The sequence below is a fragment of the Leucoraja erinacea genome, chromosome 2 (assembly GCF_028641065.1).
Source record: "Leucoraja erinacea ecotype New England chromosome 2, Leri_hhj_1, whole genome shotgun sequence".
NCBI lineage: Eukaryota > Metazoa > Chordata > Chondrichthyes > Rajiformes > Rajidae > Leucoraja > Leucoraja erinaceus.
The window spans coordinates 27130330-27150540 of NC_073378.1; the positions used below are offsets into that span (position 1 = coordinate 27130330).

Sequence of the window (20211 nt, forward strand, 5' to 3'; positions counted from 1 at the left end):
TGGTGGTGCTGGCCTGAAACAACACCTCCAACATCATCTCTCTGAGCACCGGTTCCCCTCAGGGCTGCATCCTGAGTCTACTACTGTTTACCCTGATCACCCACGACTGTTGTTCCAGGTTTAGTACAAACCACATCATGAAGTACGCAGATGACACAGCAGTGGTGGGTCTTATCCGGGACGACTATGAACTGGCTTACAGGGAGGAGGTGAAACAACTGGTGGACTGGTGCAACACGAACAATCTGATCCTGAATGTTGAAAAAACAAAGGTCATCGTCGACTTCAGGAAAAACCGGCACAGTCACACACCACTACACATTAATGACAGCGATGTGGAGTTGGTCAGTAGCACTAAGTTCCTAGGGGTGCAGATCACTGGTCAAATAACATCACATCAATGGTTAAGAGAGCGCAGCAGCGGTTGCACTTTCTGCGCCGGATGAGAAGAGCTCACCTCCCCCATCCCGTCGCGCCACTTTCTACAGGAGAACCATAGAGAGCATTTTGACCAGCTGCATCTCTGTCTGGTTTGGGGACTGTAAATCCTCCGACTGGAAGTCCGTGCAGAGAGTGGTGAGGACGGCTGAAAAAAATAATTGGGACTTCTCTCCCCTCAATCGGGAACATTGCGAGTAAACGTTGCTTGTCCAAGGCCAGCAGTATTATAAAGGACCCCACACATCTCCATTATGGACCCTAAGTACTCCCCACTCATCAGACGGGTTAAACCAACTGTAAGGACAGTTAAAGTCTGGTCAGAGGAAGCGGACTTCACACTTCAGCAGTGTTTTGGAAACACTGACTGGAAGGCGTTTGCAGCCCAGGCCACCCTTGACTCTCACACGGACATTGATTCCTATACATCCTCTGTTCTGGACTTTATAAACTCCACCATCAATAGTGTCACCTCCCTCAAACAGGTGACCATCCGGTAGGCGGGTAGGCGGCGCGGCTCTGGCCAGCAGCGGCCTCTGCAGTCTGTCCGCGTTTTTATTATTTTATGTCTGTGTTTTAATGTAGTTTTGGTTATTTTTGTTGGGGTGTGTGTGTGGGGGGGTGGGGGTGGGTGGTGGGGGGGGGGGGGGGGGAACTTTTTAAATCTCTCCCTGCACTGGAGACCCGACCTTTTCTCGTCGGGTTTCCGTTGTCGTTGGGGCCGCAACGAGGAGCGGCCTCCAACAGGAAGAAGCCGGGGACTCTGGTGCTACTCACCGTCGCCGTCGCGGGGCTGGCCGAGTCCGGAGCGGTTGGAGCGGTGGAGGAGCGCTGCTTCTGCTGCTGCTGCTGCTGCCGATGCCGCTGCTCAGTCGGAGGCTGCTGCTGCGGGTCGGCGGCCGACGGTGCCGGGAGCCCGTGGGTTCCTGGAGGGAGACCGCTTTTCGGGGCTCCTGCAACGGTGAATTCTCCCGCCCGTGTTGCTCTTCAACAGAGCTCCTGGAGCGGGGCCTCACTACACCGCCCCGCGCGGCTGGAATGGCCGCGGGACTTTGCGAGCGCACACCGGGGGCTCCAACACCAAGACCCGGTGTGCGACCTCGCACCACCCGGCGTGGCTTCAATGGCCGCGGGACAATCGCCATCGCCAGCCGGGGGCTTTGACTTTGACTCTGACATCGGGGGGGGGGGGGGGGGGAGAGTGCAGTGGAGAGATAAGTTTTTTTTGGCCTTCCATCACAGCTATGTGATGGATGTTTATGTAAAATGTAATTATGTTGTGTCTGGGGTCTATTTGTGTGTAATGTATGGCTGCAGAAACGGCATTTCGTTTGGACCTCTAGGGGTCCAAATGACAATTAAATTGACTCTTGACTCTCTTGATATACCCGAATCAGAAGCCATGGATGAACAGCGAGGTCAGGCTACTGCTGAAAGCACGGGACACCGCTTTCAGGTCAGGCGATGCTCGAGCCTACAGTTCATCCAGGGCTAACCTGAAGAGGGGCATCAGGAAGGCCAAGCACTGCCATAAGCTCAGGATTGAGGAGCACTTCAACAACAACTCCGACCCCCGACGCATGTGGCAAGGCATCCAGGCCATCACGGACTACAGACCCTCCAACATCACCCCCACATCCAGCGACGCCTCCTTCCTTGAGGAGCTTAACCACTTCTATGGCCGCTTCGACAGGGACAATCTAGAGACAGCCATCAAGGCTGTGCTACCTGCTGATCACCAACCCCTCACACTCACCCCCTACGACGTGTACGTGGCACTGAGTAGGACTAATGCACGTAAGGCTGCTGGCCCTGACGGCATCCCCGGGCGCGTGCTCAGTGCCTGTGCTGCGCAGCTGACAGACGTCTGGACTGACATCTTCAACCTGTCACTTGCCCAAGCAGTTGTCCCCACTTGCCTTAAAGCCACCTCCATCGTGCCAGTGCCAAAACACTCCACTGCGGCAAGCCTCAACGACTTCCGCCCAGTTGCACTTACCCCCATCATCACCAAGTGCTTCGAGAGGCTGGTCCTGGCACACCTCAAAAGCTGCCTACCCCCCACACTGGATCCCTATCAGTTTGCCTACCGCAAGAACAGGAGTACGGAGGATGCCATCTCAACGGCACTTCACTCCGCCCTCTCCCACCTTGACAACAGAGACACTTATGTAAGAATGCTGTTCATCGATTACAGCTCAGCATTCAACACCATTATTCCATCAAAACTGATCACCAAACTCGGTAACCTGGGCATCGACCCCTCCCTCTGCAACTGGATACTGGACTTTCTAACCAACAGACCCCAGTCTGTGAGGTTAGACAAGCACACCTCCTCAACCCTCACCCTGAACACCGGCGTTCCTCAGGGCTGTGTGCTGAGCCCCCTCCTCTACTCCCTCTTCACCTATGACTGCACACCTGTACATGGTACTAACACCATCATCAAGTATGCAGATGATACAACGGTGATTGGCCTCATCAGCAACAACGATGAGCTGGCCTACAGGGAGGAGGTCCAGCACTTAGCAGCATGGTGCGCTGACAACAACCTGGCCCTTAACTCCAAGAAGACCAAGGAGCTCATTGTAGACTTCAGGAAGTCCAGAGGTGGCACGCACACCCCCATCCACATTAACGGGACGGAGGTGGAACGTGTTTCTAGCTTCAGGTTCCTGGGAGTCAACATCTCCGATGACCTCTCTTGGACCCACAATACCTCTACTCTGATCAAGAAGGCTCATCAGCGTCTCTTCTTCCTGAGGAGACTGAAGAAGGTCCATCTGTCTCCTCAGATCCTGGTGAACTTCTACCGCTGCACCATCGAGAGCATCCTTACCAACTGCATCACAGTATGGTATGGCAACTGCTCTGTCTCCGACCGGAAGGCACTGCAGAGGGTGGTGAAAATTGCCCAACGCATCACCGGTTCCACGCTCCCCTCCATTGAGTCTGTCCAAAGCAAGCGCTGTCTGCGGAGGGCGCTCAGCATCGCCAAGGACTGCTCTCACCCCAACCATGGACTGTTTACCCTCCTACCATCCGGGAGGCGCTACAGGTCTCTCCGTTGCCGAACCAGCAGGTCGAGGAACAGCTTCTTTCCGGCGGCTGTCACTCTACTAAACAACGTACCTCGGTGACTGCCAATCACCACCCCCCCCCGGACACTTATTATTTATTTTTTATTCAAATCGTTTGCTATGTCGCTCTTCAAGGGAGATGCTAAATGCATTTCGTTGTCTCTGTACTGTACACTGACAATGACAATTAAAATTGAATCTGAATCTGAATCTGAATCTTCACTCTGCTGCCCTCAGGCAAAAGATATCGTAGCATATGGAGCAGAACCTCAAGGTTTTGCAACAGCTTCTTCCCACGAGCCATCAGACTCTTGAATGCCGTGTAATGGGCCGCCACCATTATCTATTTTATCTTTTTATCCATTTTATCCTTCTGTTTATTTTTGTGTTGCACGGGGAGCCAAATGCAACAGAATTTTGTTTAGTATTGCATATATCAATAATCAATCAATCATATAATCATATATCGATGTATTTCTAAATGATTGATTGATTGAAAGAAAGCAGGAATGGGGTACTGATTTTAGATGATCAGCCATGATCATATTGAATGGTGGTGCTGGCCTGAAGGGCCGAATGGCCTACTCCTGCACCTATTTTTCTATGTTTTCTATGTTGGTTTGTAGCTTGTTAGGGACTGACTTCGGGAGCTCCAAGCCGCAGGAGCTTAGATCGCCCCGACTGCGGATGGTTCGACTGCCCTGACGACAGGAGAATAAAGAGGGAAGAAGATAAGACTTTATTCCCTTCCATCACAGGAGGAATGTGGGGAATCTGCTGTAGTGAATGTTTATGGTAACTTTAATTTAGTTGTGTGTCTAGTTGCTTTTTTTCCGTATGGGTGTATGGTAATTCGAGTTTCACTGTACCTTAATTGGTACACGTGACAATAAACAGATCGTTTAAACCTTTGGGAGACAAAAGTGCTGGAGAAACTCAGCGGGTGCAGCAGCATCTATGGAGTGAAGGAAATAGGCAACGTTTCAGGCCGAAACCCTTCTTAAGAAGGTCTGAAGAAGGGTTTCGGCCCGAAACGTTGCCTATTTCCTACGCTCCATCGATGCTGCCTCACCGACTGAGTTTCTCCAGCACTTTTGTCTACCTTCGATTTTGCATCATCTCCAGTTCCTTCTTGAACCTTTGATTGTCTGGGCTGCATCCACAACTCTCTGCAATTTTTTGCTGTGTTCGGAGCAGTTAGAAACATAGAAACATAGAAATTAGGTGCAGGAGTAGGCCATTCGGCCCTTCGAGCCTGCACCGCCATTCAATACGATCATGGCTGATCATCCAACTCAGTATCCCGTACCTGCCTTCTCTCCATACCCCCTGATCCCCTTAGCCACAAGGGCCACATCTAACTCCCTCTTAAATATAGCCAATGAACTGGCCTCAACTACCCTGTGTGGCAGAGAGTTCCAGAGATTCACCACTCTCTGTGTGAAAAAAGTTCTTCTCATCTCGGTTTTAAAGGATTTCCCCCTTATCCTTAAGCTGTGACCCCTTGTCCTGGACTTCCCTAACATCGTGAACAATCTTCCTGCATCTAGCCTGTCAAACCCCTTAAGAATTTTGTAAGTTTCTATAAGATCCCCTCTCAATCTTCTAAATTCTAGAGAGTATAAACCAAGTCTATCCAGTCTTTCTTCATAAGACAGTCCTGACATCCCAGGAATCAGTCTGGAGAACCGTCTCTGCACTCCCTCTATGGCAATAATGTCCTTCCTCAGATTTGGAGACCAAAACTGGACGCAATACTCCAGGTGTGGTCTCACCAAGACCCTGTACAACTGCAGTAGAACCTCTCTGCTCCTATACTCAAATCCTTTTGCAATGAAAGCTAACATACCAATTCCTCCATCCTCAGTTGCAGCGAAGATGGAGGAATTGTGAGTAGGGGAAGGCGTGTACATTTGTGGTATCTCTACATTAAACTGCATCCTCAATAAAGCACAACACCTGGCCTTTGGACCAAAGATCTTATAGCGATTGCACACGTGGAGCATGCGCAGTGCGTCGTCGCCTGCAGCCCAATAGGAGCACGCGCAGTGAAACGTTCCTTAAGCACGACTGGAGCATGCGCAGTGCGATGCCCACCCCACGCCCCCCCCCCCGCGGGTTCGTCGGTTCCCTGCAGCTCAATTGGAGCATGCGCAGTGCGACGGCTCTTCAGCGTGGTTGTTGCGGAGCATGCGCAGTGGGGCGGCTCTCATCGTGCCAGCCGTGTGAAGCATGCGCAGTACGCCGGTTGCTTCCCCAACCGCCCGCCGTGAGTAGCATGCGCAGTGCGCCGGCTCTCATCGTGCCGGCCGTGCGGAGCATGCGTAGTACGCCTGTTGCTTCCCCAACCGCCCGCCGTGAGTAGCATGCGCAGTGCGCCGGTTGCGTCCCCCAACCGCCCGCCGTGAGGAGCATGCGCAGTGCGCCGGCTCTCATCGTGCCGGCCGTGCGGAGCATGCGTAGTACGCCTGTTGCTCCGCCCGCCCGCCCGCCATACGGAGCATGCGCAGTGCTCCCGCTGGCTGGCAGCTCGGCCGGGCCGGGTTGAGGCGCCGCGCTGCAGGCCGGGATCGTGGAGGACCGGAGCGAGGGTCAGAGCGCAGCCCCGGCGAAATGGCGGACGTTGAGAGCCAGGAGCAGGAGGCGGCGGCGACCGAGGCCGACTGGAGCCGCAACGAGCGCCTGGTGGCCACCGCGGCGCAGGAAGAGTAAGGGGGGAGACGCGGGCGGTGTGAAGCTGAAGGGAGGAGGGAGATGGCGGCGGCGGGAAGGCTGATCCACCGACCCTCGTGTGGGGAGCGCGGCGGCCCGGCCCAGGCTGCCCTTTCCCTCTCCCCCGGCCCGGCCCGGCCCGGCCCGCTTCAAGCTGCCCTCTCCCCCGGCCCGGCCCGGCCCGCTTCAGGCTGCCCTCTCCCCCGGCCCGGGCTGCCCTCTCCCTCTCCCCCGGCCCGGCCCGCTTCAAGCTGCCCTCCCACCCGGCCCAGCCCAGCCCGGCCCGCTTCAGGCTGCCCTCTCCCCCGGCCCGGGCTCCCATCGAGGCCCGGCCTGGGGCAAGCGGCGGCCCGGACTCGGGCTCTCCCCGCTGTCCTCTGCCTCGACACCGGCTCCCGATCTCTTCACCCCCCCCCCGCCCGGGATCCGGCTCCCGGGCTTCCCGCTCTCCTCTTCCCACCGTTCCCAAACCCGCCTTCCCGCTCCCTCATCCCGCTCGCCTCGGGCTCCCCGCTTCTCTCCCCCCCCCGTCGGCACATAGACACATAGGTACAAAAGTAGGCCATTCAGCCCTTCGAGCCAACACCGCCACTCAATGTGATCATGGCTCTGCCCTCAATCCCTGGCCACCTCTTACTTATCCCATTAACGTCGCTGTTATTATTTCCCCATCCGCCTGACCAGCTGAAGGTTTTCCAACATTTTTAGAAACAGGAAAGTTTTAGAAGGATACCTGCAATTTTATTTTTGTGTTCCTTTCTATTTATCTCATTTTAACCTCCCTCGTGTTCTTCTCCACCCCCTTGATTGCTTTATCCGAGGTCATGACCGCCTTTCGTCAGTTGCATGTTTCCCACCAGACGGTTAACTTTCTAAAAAAAAATAAAATATTTCAGATATGATTCTGAAATTAGAACAAAATGTTGGAAACTCAGCAGGACAGACAAAATCTGTGGAGAAAATGCTTCAGATCTGTCATTTCATCAAACTTTTGTTTAAAGTGAATCTCTTTTCTCTGTGTAATCGATTTATGAACCGATTATAATATAATGAGTAAAACACAAAGTGATGTAGTTCAGCAGGTCAGATGTCACCTGAGTCACTTCAGCATTTTGTGTGTTTTGCTCAAGATTCCAACCATTTGGGGAGAAAATATTTCAGTTCAGTGACATTTTGTCAATTTCCAATGTCTGCAGTTCCTTGCAAGTGTCTCCATAGCCTAATGATACACGAGGATGTACAGTTGTTGGAATCTCCAGCAGAACACTCAGTGCTGGAGTAATTCAGCATAGATTCAGCAAAAACAGGAAAGCAGACTATTATCTAAATGGTGGCCGACTAGGAAAAGGGGAAATGCAACGAGACCTGAGTGTCATGGTACACCAGTCATTGAAAGTAGGCATGCAGGTGCAGCAGGCAGTGAAGAAAGCGAATGGTATGTTAGCTTTTTCATAGCGAAAGGATTTGAGTATAGGAGCTGGGAGGTTCTACTGCAGTTGTACAGGGTCTTGGTGGGACCACACCTGGAGTATTGCGTACAGTTTTGGTCTCCAAATCTGAGGAAGGACATTATTGCCATAGAGGGAGTGCAGAGAAGGTTCACCAGACTGATTCCTGGGATGTCAGGACTGTCTTGTGAAGAAAGACTGGATAGACTTGGTTTATACTCTCTAGAATTTAGGAGATTGAGAGGGGATCTTATAGAAACGTACAAAATTCTTAAGGGGTTGGACAGGCAGGAAGATTGCTCCCGATGTTGGGGAAGTCCAGCACAAGGGGTCACAGCTTAAGGATAAGGGAGAAATCCTTTAAAACCGAGATGAGAAGAACCTTGTTCACACAGAGAGTGGTGAATCTCTGGAACTCTCTGCCGCAGAGCTGTAGTCGAGGCCAGTTCATTGGCTATATTTAAGAGGGAGTTAGATGTGGCCCTTGTGGCTAAGGGGATCAGAGGGTATGGAGAGAAGGCAGGTACGAGATACTGAGTTGGATGATCAGCCATGATCATATTGAATGGCGGTGCAGGCTCGAAGGGCCGAATGGCCTACTCCTGCACCTAATTTCTATGTTTCTTTAGGTGCCGTTTCGGGTCGGGTCCCTTTAGACTGAAGTAGGATTCTAACCTGGAAGATTGCCTTTCCGTTCCGTCACAGATTCAGTTTAGTTAATTGTCACGTTTACCGAGATACAGTGAAAAGCTTTTGTTGCCTGATACTGCCTGACCTGTCATGTTACTCCAGAACTTTGTGTTTTGCTCAAGTTATTTTAGTCGATTTGGTCCCTTCCAGTTATGTAGAAATATTGACGTTGTGTATGTACGTAAACAAAATCGTGCATTTCAATGATTTCATACTTAAGTTCTTCTAAGTCAGACCATACATCTGTGGCAAGATCGAGAAAGTTAATATTTCAGATTGTATTAGCCAGAGAATAGTGATTATTGGCTCGCGTGCAAATGTTGCACATGGACGGTGTTACGGCTTAAGTTTATTGCTGTCACGTGTACTGAGGTACAATGAAAACATGTTTACATGCTCCAAACAAATCAGATAGTGCTGTACATGAATACAATCAAGCCAAACTCAAGTACAAAATTGTAAGCTCCTCACTACATAGACTTGGGGGGCATGGATTTTGTCTTTTCACTGTACATATTAGTGTGTATGTGCACATGTGTGTATAGAAAGTCATGCGTGTGTGCATATAGATGTGTGTACGTATATATAGAGATAAATGTGTGTACATAGAGATAAATGTACAGTGCCCTTCATAATGTTTGGGACAAAGACCCATCATTTATTTATTTGCCTCTAATCCACAATTTGAGATTTGCAATAGTAAAAAATTCACATATGGTTAAAGTGCACATTGTCAGGTTTCATTGAAGGCCATTTTTATACATTTTGGTTTCGCTATGTAGAAATTACAGCTGTGTTTATACATAGTCCCCCCCACCCCATTTCAGGGCACCATAATGTTTGCAACATGGCTTCACAAGCATTTGTAATTGCTCAGGTGTGTTTAATTGCCTCCTTAATGCAGGTATAAGAGAGCTTTCAGCACCTAGTCTTTCCTTCCGTCTTTCCATCACCGTTGGAACCTTTAATCATGTATCAACATGAGGACCAAAGTTGTTCCAATTAAAGTCAAAGAAGCCATTATGAGACTGAGCAACAAGAATTAAACTGTTAGAGACATCAACCAAACCTTAGGCTTACCAAAATCAACTGTTTTGAACATCATTAAGAAGAAAGAGAGCACTGGTGAGCTTACTAATCACAAAGGGACTGGCAGGCATTACTAGAGAAGACACCCAGCAACTGGTGATGTCCATGAATCGCAGACTTCACGCAGTTGTTGCATGCAAAGGGTATGCAACAAAATACTAAACATGATTATTTTCATTTACAGGACGTTGTTGTGTCCCAAACATTATGGTGCCCTGAAAGGGGGAGGGGGGGGGTGGTGGCTATGTATAAACACTGCTGTAAGTTCTACATGGTGAGACCAAAATGTATAAATGGCCTTTATTAAAATGTGACAATGTACACTTTAACCACATGTGATGTTTTCTACCACAAATCTCAAATTGTGGAGTACAGAGGCAAATAAATAAATGATGGGTCTTTGTCTTAAACATTATGGAGGGTAATGTATGTGCACACACACACGCACACACTTAGTGTTAAACCAAGCAATAATAGTGCAAAGATTAAAACACAATGCCCCCCCCCCCCCCCGTCTGTGTAGTTTGGAGCTTATTTGAAGGTTGTTGGGAAGACGATGCTCCTGAACCTGGACGTTACCGATTTCAGGCTCCTGCACCTTCTCCCCAGTGACAGAAGTGAAATGAGTGTGTGGCCAGAGTACAGAATATAGTTTCTCAGATGGGAAAGAGATTTAAAAGTGGGGCCATTGTATCGGATGACAGTAGACCGTGTTCTGGGACCAGCACGCAGCGAGTTGCTATGCACCAGCACCATCTCGGACGCATCTTTATAACCTTTGTAACAATGGTTGTGAAGCCATGTCGCAAACGTTTATGGTGCCCTGAAATGGGGGGACTATGTATAAAAGCTGGAGTAACTCAGCATGTCAGACAGCATCTCTGGTGGTCTTTCGGGTCAAGACACTTCTTCAGAGGAGTTTGAAGAAGGATCTAACAAGGGTCTCGACCCAAACTGTTACCTATTCCTTTTCTCCAGAGATGCTGTCTGGCACGCTGAGTTACTCCAGCTTTATGTATCTATCTTTGGTTTAAACCAGCATCTGCAGTTTCTTCCTACACATTCTGTTGGTTGATGCAGAGAGTCCTGAAGTCTGACATTCCAGTCTTTTTAACCAACACAGTCAGCTCGATGTCATTTTAATAGCTGAATTTTTTAAATGCAATATTTTTAGTTTTGCAAGTTTTGAAGTTGGAGCTGCCTAGTACTATGCTATAATTTTTGTGCATGCCCGTGCAAAACTAAGCTGTTGTTTTCCTCCAAAGCCCAAAATTGCTAGTAATAGCAATCGCAGTGAGTGGAAAATTCAATATTTTGTCGTATTCAATAATATGAGCGTTGCCCTGTCTAGATTTTTAGTTTTCTAGTACATTGATAATGATTTATGTGGAGATCTGTGATTGTAGAAATGAGTTGCTGTTGGGAGATAGAATGATCTTGTGAAAGATAACAAAAACTTTGACGAAGATTTGTTGGGAGAGGGGTGGGGAAATCGGGTGAGTTTCACGCATATTTGGTGTATATTGTAATGCTTGCAGCATGCATCATCTGCATTTGATTTTTAGATCTACGGTCATATATACAGCACAGAAAATGTCCCTTTCATGCCTGCCAAAATGTCCATCTAAGCGTATCCCATTTGCCTGTATTTGGCCCATATCCCTCTAAACCTTTCCCATCTATCTACCTGTTCAAATGTCCTTCAAATGTATATTGTACCTGCCTCAAATACTTATGTGTAGCACCCTGTGCACGCACCGCCCACTATGTGGGGAAAGTTACATCTGCCCTCAGATCCCTTTAAATCTTTCCCTTTGCCAATGCTCGTCGTAAACTCCACTACTCTGGAAAAAAGACTGTAACAATCATAGTTTTATAAATGTAGTACCCTTTGTATGCCCCACCATGTGTGTGTGTGTGGCCTGCCCCTCAAAGGGTCTCGACTTGAAAAATCACCCATCAGAAGTTTAGGGGTAACATGAGGGGGAACTTCTTTACTCAGAGAGTGGTAGCTGTGTGGAATGAGCTTCCTGTGGAAATGGTGGGGGCATGTTCGATTTTATCATTTAAAAATAAATTGGATAGGTATATGGATGGGAAAGGAATGGAGGGTTATGGTCTGAGTGCAGGTAGATGGGACTAGGGGAGAATAAGTGTTAGGCACGGACTAGAAGGGCCGAGTTGGCCTGTAATTGTTATATGGTTATTCCCCAGAGATGCTGTCTGTCCCGCTGAGTTACTCCAGAATTTTGTGTTTAGTCAATAGTCAATTTTATTCGTCACATACACATAAAAATGCAGTGAAATGAATTTGCCAGCAGTGGTATCATTAAAAAGAGAACACACAATACACAATAAGATTTAACACAAAGATCCACCACAGCTTTCTTCACTGTGGTGGAAGGCACAAATTGACTATCAGTCTAAACCAGCACCTGCAGTTCCTTCCTACACCTTTAAATCTTTCCCTGTACCTATCCTCTAGACTCCCCAGTAGAATTACTGTGTGTATCTACCTTATCTATGTCCCTCATACTTTTATGCAACTCTATAAGGTCACTCTCAGCTTCCTTAGTTCCAGGAAAAGCATTCATAGCCGATCCACCCTCTCCTTATAATTCAAGTCTTCCTGGCAATATCCTTGGGAAACGCTTGCATTATCTATAGCATAATCACATCCTACCTCTAGTTTTCGGAACTGCACACAATATTTCCCAACTGCAGATCTAACTAACAATTTGTATAACGGTAACTCAGTCCCACTCTTGTACTCAGCACTACGGCTGACGAAAGCAAGCATGGCATATGCCATATTCATTACCTTGCCTACCCGTGTTGCCACTTTCAGGCAGTTATACACCCCCGGGAACAGGTGTCTCTGTTCTTCCTTGGGCCAGGCTATTCACTCTGTCGTGGCCTGGTTTAACTTCCCAAAGGGCACCGCTTTATACTTGTCCAAGTTAAATTCCTTCTATTACTCCTTTGAACCCTTTCCCAGTTAATTAATAACCTGTTGTAAACTTAGATAACTTCTTTAAAGATGTCGCTGGAGCATGGTGACTTATTTTTGTGCTCTTTCCAGAGAGGGATCTACTACCATCCAATACAGTCGCTGTACTCTTCTAAATCTCTTTGCTCTGTATCTTCCCCTTTGCTCTATTACACTTGAGTTTAAACTGATTATATCTACGTGTGGTATATCTAATTTGATTGTTTTAGTTTAGTGTCACCGCATGGAAACAGGCCCTTCGGCCCACCGAGTTTTTGCCGACCATTGATCACCCGTTCACACTAATTATCCCACTTTTGCATCATACACTCTCGGGACAATTTACGGAAGCCAATTAAACACCGCATCACAGCAACTAAAACAGCATCTGCTGACCCTTGTTTCTACAGTTTCTAAAGGGGAAGTACAACGGGATCTGGGGGTCCTTGTTCATCAGTCACTGAAAGTAAGCATGCAGGTGCAGTAGGCAGTGAAGAAAGCGAATGGCATGATGGTCTTCATGACAAGAGTTGAGTATAGGAGCAAAGAGGTCCTTCTGCAGTTGTACAGGGCCCTGGTGAAATCGCACCTGGAGTATTGTGTGCAGTTTTGGTCTCCAAATTTGAGGAAGGACATTCTTGCTATTGAGGGGGTGCAGCGTAGGTTCGCGAGGTTAATTCCCGGGATGGCAGGACTATCATATGTTGATAGAATGGAGTGACTGGGCTTGTATACAGTGGAGTTTAGGATGAGAGGGGATCCTATTGAAACATATAAGATTATTAAAGAATTGGACACGCGAGAGGCATGCTCCAAATGTTGGGGGAGACAAGAACCAGGGGCCACAGTATAAGAATAAGGGGTAGGCCATTTCGAATGGAGATGAGGAAACACTTTTTCACCCAGAGAGTTGTGAATCTGTGGAATTTTCTGCCTCCAAAGACAATGGAGGCCAATTCTCTAGATGCTTTCAAGAGAGAGTTAGATAGAGCTCCTAAAGATAGCGGAGTCAAGGGATATGGGGAGTAGGCAGGAACGGGGTACTGATTGTGGATGACCAGCGATGATCTCAGTGAATGGCGGTGCTGGCTAGAAGGGCCGAATGGCCTACTCCACCTATTGTCTATTGAAGTGAGCAAGCAAGTGTTTTAAAATCGGAGAGCCATGGGCCTTTCAGCCCTTCGGGTTCATACTGACCATCGATTGTCCATCCTGCATTGATCCCATTTTATTCTCTGCACATTCATCAACACACTAAGGACAATTTACAGTGGCCAATTAAACTACTAACCAGCTCGCTTTTGGGATGGGACTGTTATCAGACAACTGAAACATCCTATCAATAACTAGAGGGTGGTCCTGACCTCCCAGCTATCTCATTAGAGACCCTCTGACTATATTTAATCAGATATTACTGGACTTTATCTTGCACTAAACGTTATTCCTTTTATCCTGTATCTGTACACTGGATGGCTTGATTGTAATCATGGGTCGTCTTTCCAAGTTGACTGGTTAGCACACAACAAAAAATTTTCTCTGTACCTCGGTACACGCGACAAAAGACTAAACTAACCAAATCGGAAAAGGACAAAAAGCCGGAGTAACTTTGCGAGTCAGGCAGCATCTCTGGAGAGAAGAATAGGTTGTGTTTCGGGTCGAGACCCTTCTTCAGATAGTCAGGGGAGAGGGTAACGAGAGATATGAAAAGGGGCATAGAACAAATAGATAAAGGACAATTCAACGCCAGCAACCACGATCAAGGAAAGGTGGAGCCCACAATGGTCCATTGTTGGCTGTGGGGAAGGTGATAAAGAGTGATACAAACGGTGTGGAAGGGACGGAGAGAGAGGGGATGCAAGGGTTACTTGAAGTTAGCAAAATCCGTATTCACACAACTGGGTTGGAACACTGGAGGAAACCCACACAGTCGCAGGGAGAACGTGCAAACTCCACATAGACAATACTCCCCCCTCCCCCCCGGCTCAGGGTCATGGATCACTAGAGCTGTAAAGCAGCTGTTGTAAGTTGAGACTGAAATGTACTGACCCAAAACATCATCTGTCCGTTTCCCTCCATGGATGCTACCTGACCTGCAGTGTGTTCCACGGTCTAACATTAGTTCAGCTCAGTTGCAACCCGACTGCCAGTATCACTTGATGCTATATTTTTAGGCTGAAACAAAAATCACGATCAGAAATATATAACGGGATTGAATTTGACCAACCAATAGCTGGTGAAAATGGAGAGAACAAGAAAATGTCATAAATGGCTTTACATAACACTTGTAAATTCATCAAGAGTTATGTCATGCAGTACAATGGAACTAAAACCATAACCTGGATATATAAATACTGCTTAAAATTTCAGAACAAGCTATCTTCTGAAAGCGGTGTAAGTTCGTTAACATCTATTTCTAGATGGAAAACAAAGTAACTATGTTAGAGGGATGAAAGACTCAGTCGGGAAATTATATATTCAGTTTTTCTTCACAACTGAAAAGGGCTCAATTTCATTTCAGTCAGATCAAAGTTCTGGCAAGGAGAAGAAAATAAGAGTCGTGCACAGTGTGACTGAATATAAAAGATGAAAATCTTTCAGATAAGATGGCAATTATCAGGGTTGAAAATATTGAGAACATTATGAAACCTTGACGAAGTGACACCAGAACACTGGAAACGGGCCAATGATTTGCCCATAATAAAGAGCGTCAAACAGGGAACTGCAAACCCATGAACCCTGTCTCCACACAAAGTAAAATAAGAACAAAAAAAAAAATCAAATGTTAACTTGAAAATCTGTACTTTTTCAGGTTAACCTCAATTTGAAATTAAGGTTCAGATTGGTTAATCTGAACATATACAGATTAACCTTGAAAGGCAGCAATAAGCATAGACTGAGAAAGAGAACATTTTGTCTGCTCAATGTCATGTGGAAATATTCTACCTTGAATTCCAAATGAGTTTGGAGTTACATACAATGTCCGTTAGATGTTACATATTGTTGAAGTCCAAGACTTATCCTAGGAATTGATAATGAGGTTTGGGTTGGAAAAAAGCAGATCACCCTTCCCATGGTACGCCATGGCAATTAGATAAAACAGAACAGTACAGTGGAAACCAGGAACTGTAGGTGCTGGTTTACAAAAGAAGATAGAGTGCTGGAGTAACTCAGCGGGTCGGACAGCATCTCTGGAGAACATGGATAGGTGACGTTTCACAGAGTGCTGGAGTAACTCAGCGGGTCAGGCAGCATCTGTGGAGAACATGGATAGGTGACGTTTCACAGAGTGCTGGAGTAGCTCAGTGGGTCAGGCAGCATCTCAGGATAATGTGGATAGGCACCTGTCCGTGTCTTCCTCAGATGCTGCCTGACCCACTGAGATATTCCAGCACCATGTCTTGTATGGAGCAGTCTAATTCAGACTTTCAGTTCTGATGTTGGATTATAGACCCGAATCCTGCACTGATGTGCCTCACTAGCTGTGTATTGCTTGAGCTTGTTTTTATTGCAAATTTCTTGCTTCAGCACTTGCTTCTTCATGTTCATAAGTGATTGGAGCAGAATTAGGCCATTCAGCCCATCAAGTCTACTCCGCCATTCAATCATGGCTGATCTATGTTCCCCTCTTAACCCCATTCTCACGCCTTTTCCCCCATAACCTATGACACCCTAACTAATCAAGATTTCATTTATGTATATACACGTCTGTGGATCTAGAGTTGCATGTAGAACAGATTAAGAACAGAACGGTGGCGCCGCAGTAGAGCTACTGCCTCACAGCGCCAGAGACCCGGGTTCGATCCTGACTGCGGGTGCTTGTCTGTACAGAGTTTGTACATTCTCCCCGTGACCTGCGTGGGTTTTCTCCGAGATCTTCTGTTTCCTCCTACGCTCCAAAGACATACAGGTTTGTAGGTTAATTGGCTTGGTATAAATGTAAAATTGGCCCTAGTGTAGGGTAGTGTTAACATGTGAGGGTCGCTGGTCGGTGCGGACTGGGTGGGCCGAAGAGCCTGTTTCCGCGCTGTATCTATAAACTAAACTAAATATTAAGAAAGATTGTCAGACTTCTTGTGTAAGGACATCAGTCAGCCATGACAAATGACTATCAATTATCAACCAGATTATTAACTGAATTTAAATTCTACAGCTGCCATGTCGGGATTTAGATTGCTAGTCTAAACCTCTAGATTACTAGTTTGATACTTTACCCCCTGTGCCACCATCATACCCATGTTATTTTCAGTAGACTTGAATCTTGCTATTTCAGATATGTGTGTATTCTGTTCACTCTTTGTAAAAAATCATAGCATAAGAACAAAGCCCTTCAGCACACTAAGCCCATAATCCAATCATTCCTGGGACCATTCTCGTAAAATGATCAGAGTTTGTATGGAGTTTGTACGTTCTCCCTGTGACCGCGTGGGTTTTCTTCAGGTGCTCTGGTTTCCTCCCACACTCCAAAGACGTGCAGGTTAATTTGCATCGCTAACGATTTTAAGTTGTCCCTAGTGTGTAGGATTGTATAAATGTATGACGTGATTGGTGTTCGGTGTGGACGCAGTGGGCCGAAGGGCCTGTTTCCAAATTGTCTCTCTAACATCTAATGTGCTGTCCTAGAAGAGGATCTATTGTACTAGTGATTTGATGATAACATGCAGAGCAAGTATTTCACTGTCTCTGTACACGTGGCAATAAATAAAACAAACTTAAGCTTAGGGTGAGAGGCGCAAAATTTAATGGAGATGTGCATGCAGTTTTTTTTTATATACAGAGAAGCTAAATTAAACTAAGCAGTGTTCCTATGTTCAAGATGCTCCAAATTAGAGCACAGCATCCAAATGCGAAGGGGGTATCCGCTGGGTATTGAGAATCCATGTTGCAAATACCAGGTCAGGCAACATCTGTGGAGAAATGAAGTGAGCTATGTGTGTGGAGACACAAGGAACTGCAAATGTTGGTTACAAAGACAGTGTTGGAGTAACTAAGCATGTCAGGCAGCATTTCGACCTGAAACGTCACCCATTCCTTCTCTCCTGAGATACTGCCTGTCCTGCTGAGTTACTCCAGAATTTTGCTCTAACTTCGATTTAAACCAGCATCTGCAGTTCCTTCATACACATCTCTGGAAAACATGGATAGGCAACGTTTTTGTGGGTGCCTTCAAACAACCTCTTCAGCAGTCAGCTGCCTGACCCGCTGAATTACTTCAACACTCTGTGAAACGTCACCTATCCATGTTCTCCACAGATGCTGCCTGACCCGCTGAGTTCCTCCAGAGTTGTGTATGATAGGTTAATGATCTAACTGACAGTTCTCTCACAAAAAATGCTGCCAACCCCACTGAGTATATTAACAGCATTTTCTTTAGTTAAAAAGAGTTTTAATTTTTGCGATAGATAGTTATGCCTGGAGTTTATGGGTTTTCTTAAGTTTGGCTCTGGCAAATTTCACGGTCAAATTATGTTTAAGTTATGTTTGTATTAATTTTGTTCTTATTGAAACACATTTCCTGTTAAATACCCAGGGATTTATAACAGGCCTGTTAGAAATGGTGATATAGCGTGATTGGTTTGCATAATAAAAAAGCTTTGCTATTAATTAAACTATGCATTGCTAATAATTATCTTCCGAGAGCCTGTACACGGTGACCATTCAAATTATATTAATTTCCATAACTACCTTAATAGATACACGCTTTTGTTGCGTGCTAGCCAGTCAGCAGAAAGACGGTTTAGAGATACAGCGCGGAAACAGGCCTTTCGGCCCACAGTGTCTTGTGTCGACCAACGATCCCCAGACACTAGCACTGTCCTACACACCAGGGACAATATTAGAAATGGAATTTTTCCGAAGCCAATTTATCTACAGACCTGTAAGTCTTTGGAGCGTGGGAGGAAACTGGCGGCACGTGGTGCAGCGATAGAGTTGCTGCCTCACAGCGCCAGAGACCCGGGTTTGATCTCGACTACGAGTGCGGATTTGTACGTTCTCCGCGTAACCGTATGGGTTTTCTCCAAGATCTTCAGCTTCATCCCACACTCCAAAGTCGTACAGGTTTGTAGGTTAATTGGCTTGGTACAAATGTAAAATTCTCCGTAGTGTGTGTAGGGCAATGTTAATATGCAGGGATTGCTGGTCGGTGCGGACTCGATGGGCCAAATGGCCTGCTTCCGCACTGTATCTCTAAACTAGACCTGGAGAAAACCCACGCAGTCACGGAGAGAATGTACAAACTCCGTACAGATGGCACCCTCAGTACTTGACAGCTACTTGCTGGAGTTTAGAAGGTTGAGGGGTGACCTCATTGAAACTTGCAGAACAATGAAAGGCATAGATAAAGTGGATGTGGAGAGGATGTTTCCACTGGTGGGAGAGTCTAGGACCAGAGTCACAGCCTCAGAATTAAAGGGTGCTCTTTTAGAAAGGAGGTGAGGAGGAACTTCTTTAGTCAGAGGGTAGTTAATCTGTGGAACTCATTGCCACGGAGGGCTGTGGGGGCCAAGTCAGTGGATATTTTTTAAGGCAGAGATAGACAAATTCTTGATTAGAACGGGTTTCAAGGGTTGTGGGGAGAAGGCAGGAAAATTAGAGTGGGAGACAGAGATCAGCCATGTTTGAATGGCGCGGTGGACTCAATAAGCCGAATGGCCTAATTCTACTCCTATAATTTGTGAACTTAATCTGGATTGAACCCGGATCATGTCGGGAATTGATAGGGTGATTACACCCAGGGTAGGTCAATTTACGAACTACAGCATACATGTTGAAAGTGAGAGGGGAAAGCTTTCATGGAAACCTGAGAGGCAACTGAGGGTGGTAAGAGCAGGTAGTTGATGCAGGTAGTATAACAACATTTAAAAGACATTTGAACAGATGAAGGACGAAGAAAGGTTTAGTTCAATTTTGTTTATTGTTACGTGTACCGAGGAGCTGGGACAAATGCCGGTAAATGGGGGTAGCATGGGCTATCTTGGTTAGTATGGACAGGTTAAGCTGAAGGGCCTATTTCTGTGTTCTACGACTAATGATATTTGAATGTGCTAAATTGAGTAGTACCTTAATTAAATTAATTAGTTTATCCAGTTTGGTTTGAATTCTACAAACTCTAATTGTAAAATCGTAGATCAATTCTAAGTAACCTGAATATTTTCTCCTACATGCTTTTTGTGAGTAATTTCATGTAGAATTTAATTTAATTTGTGTTTTTGGAGGGTCTAAAGAAGGGTCTCGACCCGAAACGTCGCCCATTCCTCTCCGGAGATGATGCCTGTCCCGCTGTGTTAGCAACTCTGGAGAGCATGGATAGGTGATGTTTCACAGAGTGCTGGAGTAACTCAGTGGGTCAGGCAACATCTCTGGAGGACATGGATGGGTGACGTTTTGTGTCGGGACTCTTCTTCAGATTGATTGCAGTGTGAGGGGAGAAAGCTGGAAGAGAGGTGGGTTTGGACAGCCAGGCGAGTGATAGTTGGACACAGATGAGGGTCCCAAAACCTCACCTATCCTTGTGCTCCAGAAATGCTGACTGACCTATTGAGTTCCAGTAACACTTTGTCTTTCTGTGTAAACCAGCAGCTACGGGTTACTTGTTTCTGCAGGTGAGAGGGATTTAATAGGCAGATGGGTGAACAAAAGCCAGAGATGAAAAGTGTGAGATAAGGATTGAACAGCTGTGAATTGTGAAGCTGGAGGAAGGAATAGAGGTGGAAGGTGGTTGTGGGGTGGGGTTATGGGAGAAATGGGTGTGCATCCAGGTGGGGCA

At 46.8% G+C, this 20211-nt stretch overlaps 1 protein-coding gene across 4 annotated transcripts in view; it reads left to right on the forward strand.

Moving 5' to 3' along the window:
* Positions 1-5984: 5984 nt before the first annotated feature.
* The window catches only part of prpf4bb (pre-mRNA processing factor 4Bb), a 71666-nt gene continuing 57439 nt past the window's right edge, over positions 5985-20211 (forward strand). For all 4 annotated transcript variants that reach the window (XM_055653688.1, XM_055653698.1, XM_055653712.1 and 1 more), the window contains exon 1: positions 5985-6226. In XM_055653688.1, the coding sequence (XP_055509663.1) occupies positions 6021-6226 (206 nt within the window). In that variant the 5' untranslated portion in view covers positions 5985-6020. The remainder of the gene's footprint in view (positions 6227-20211) is intronic.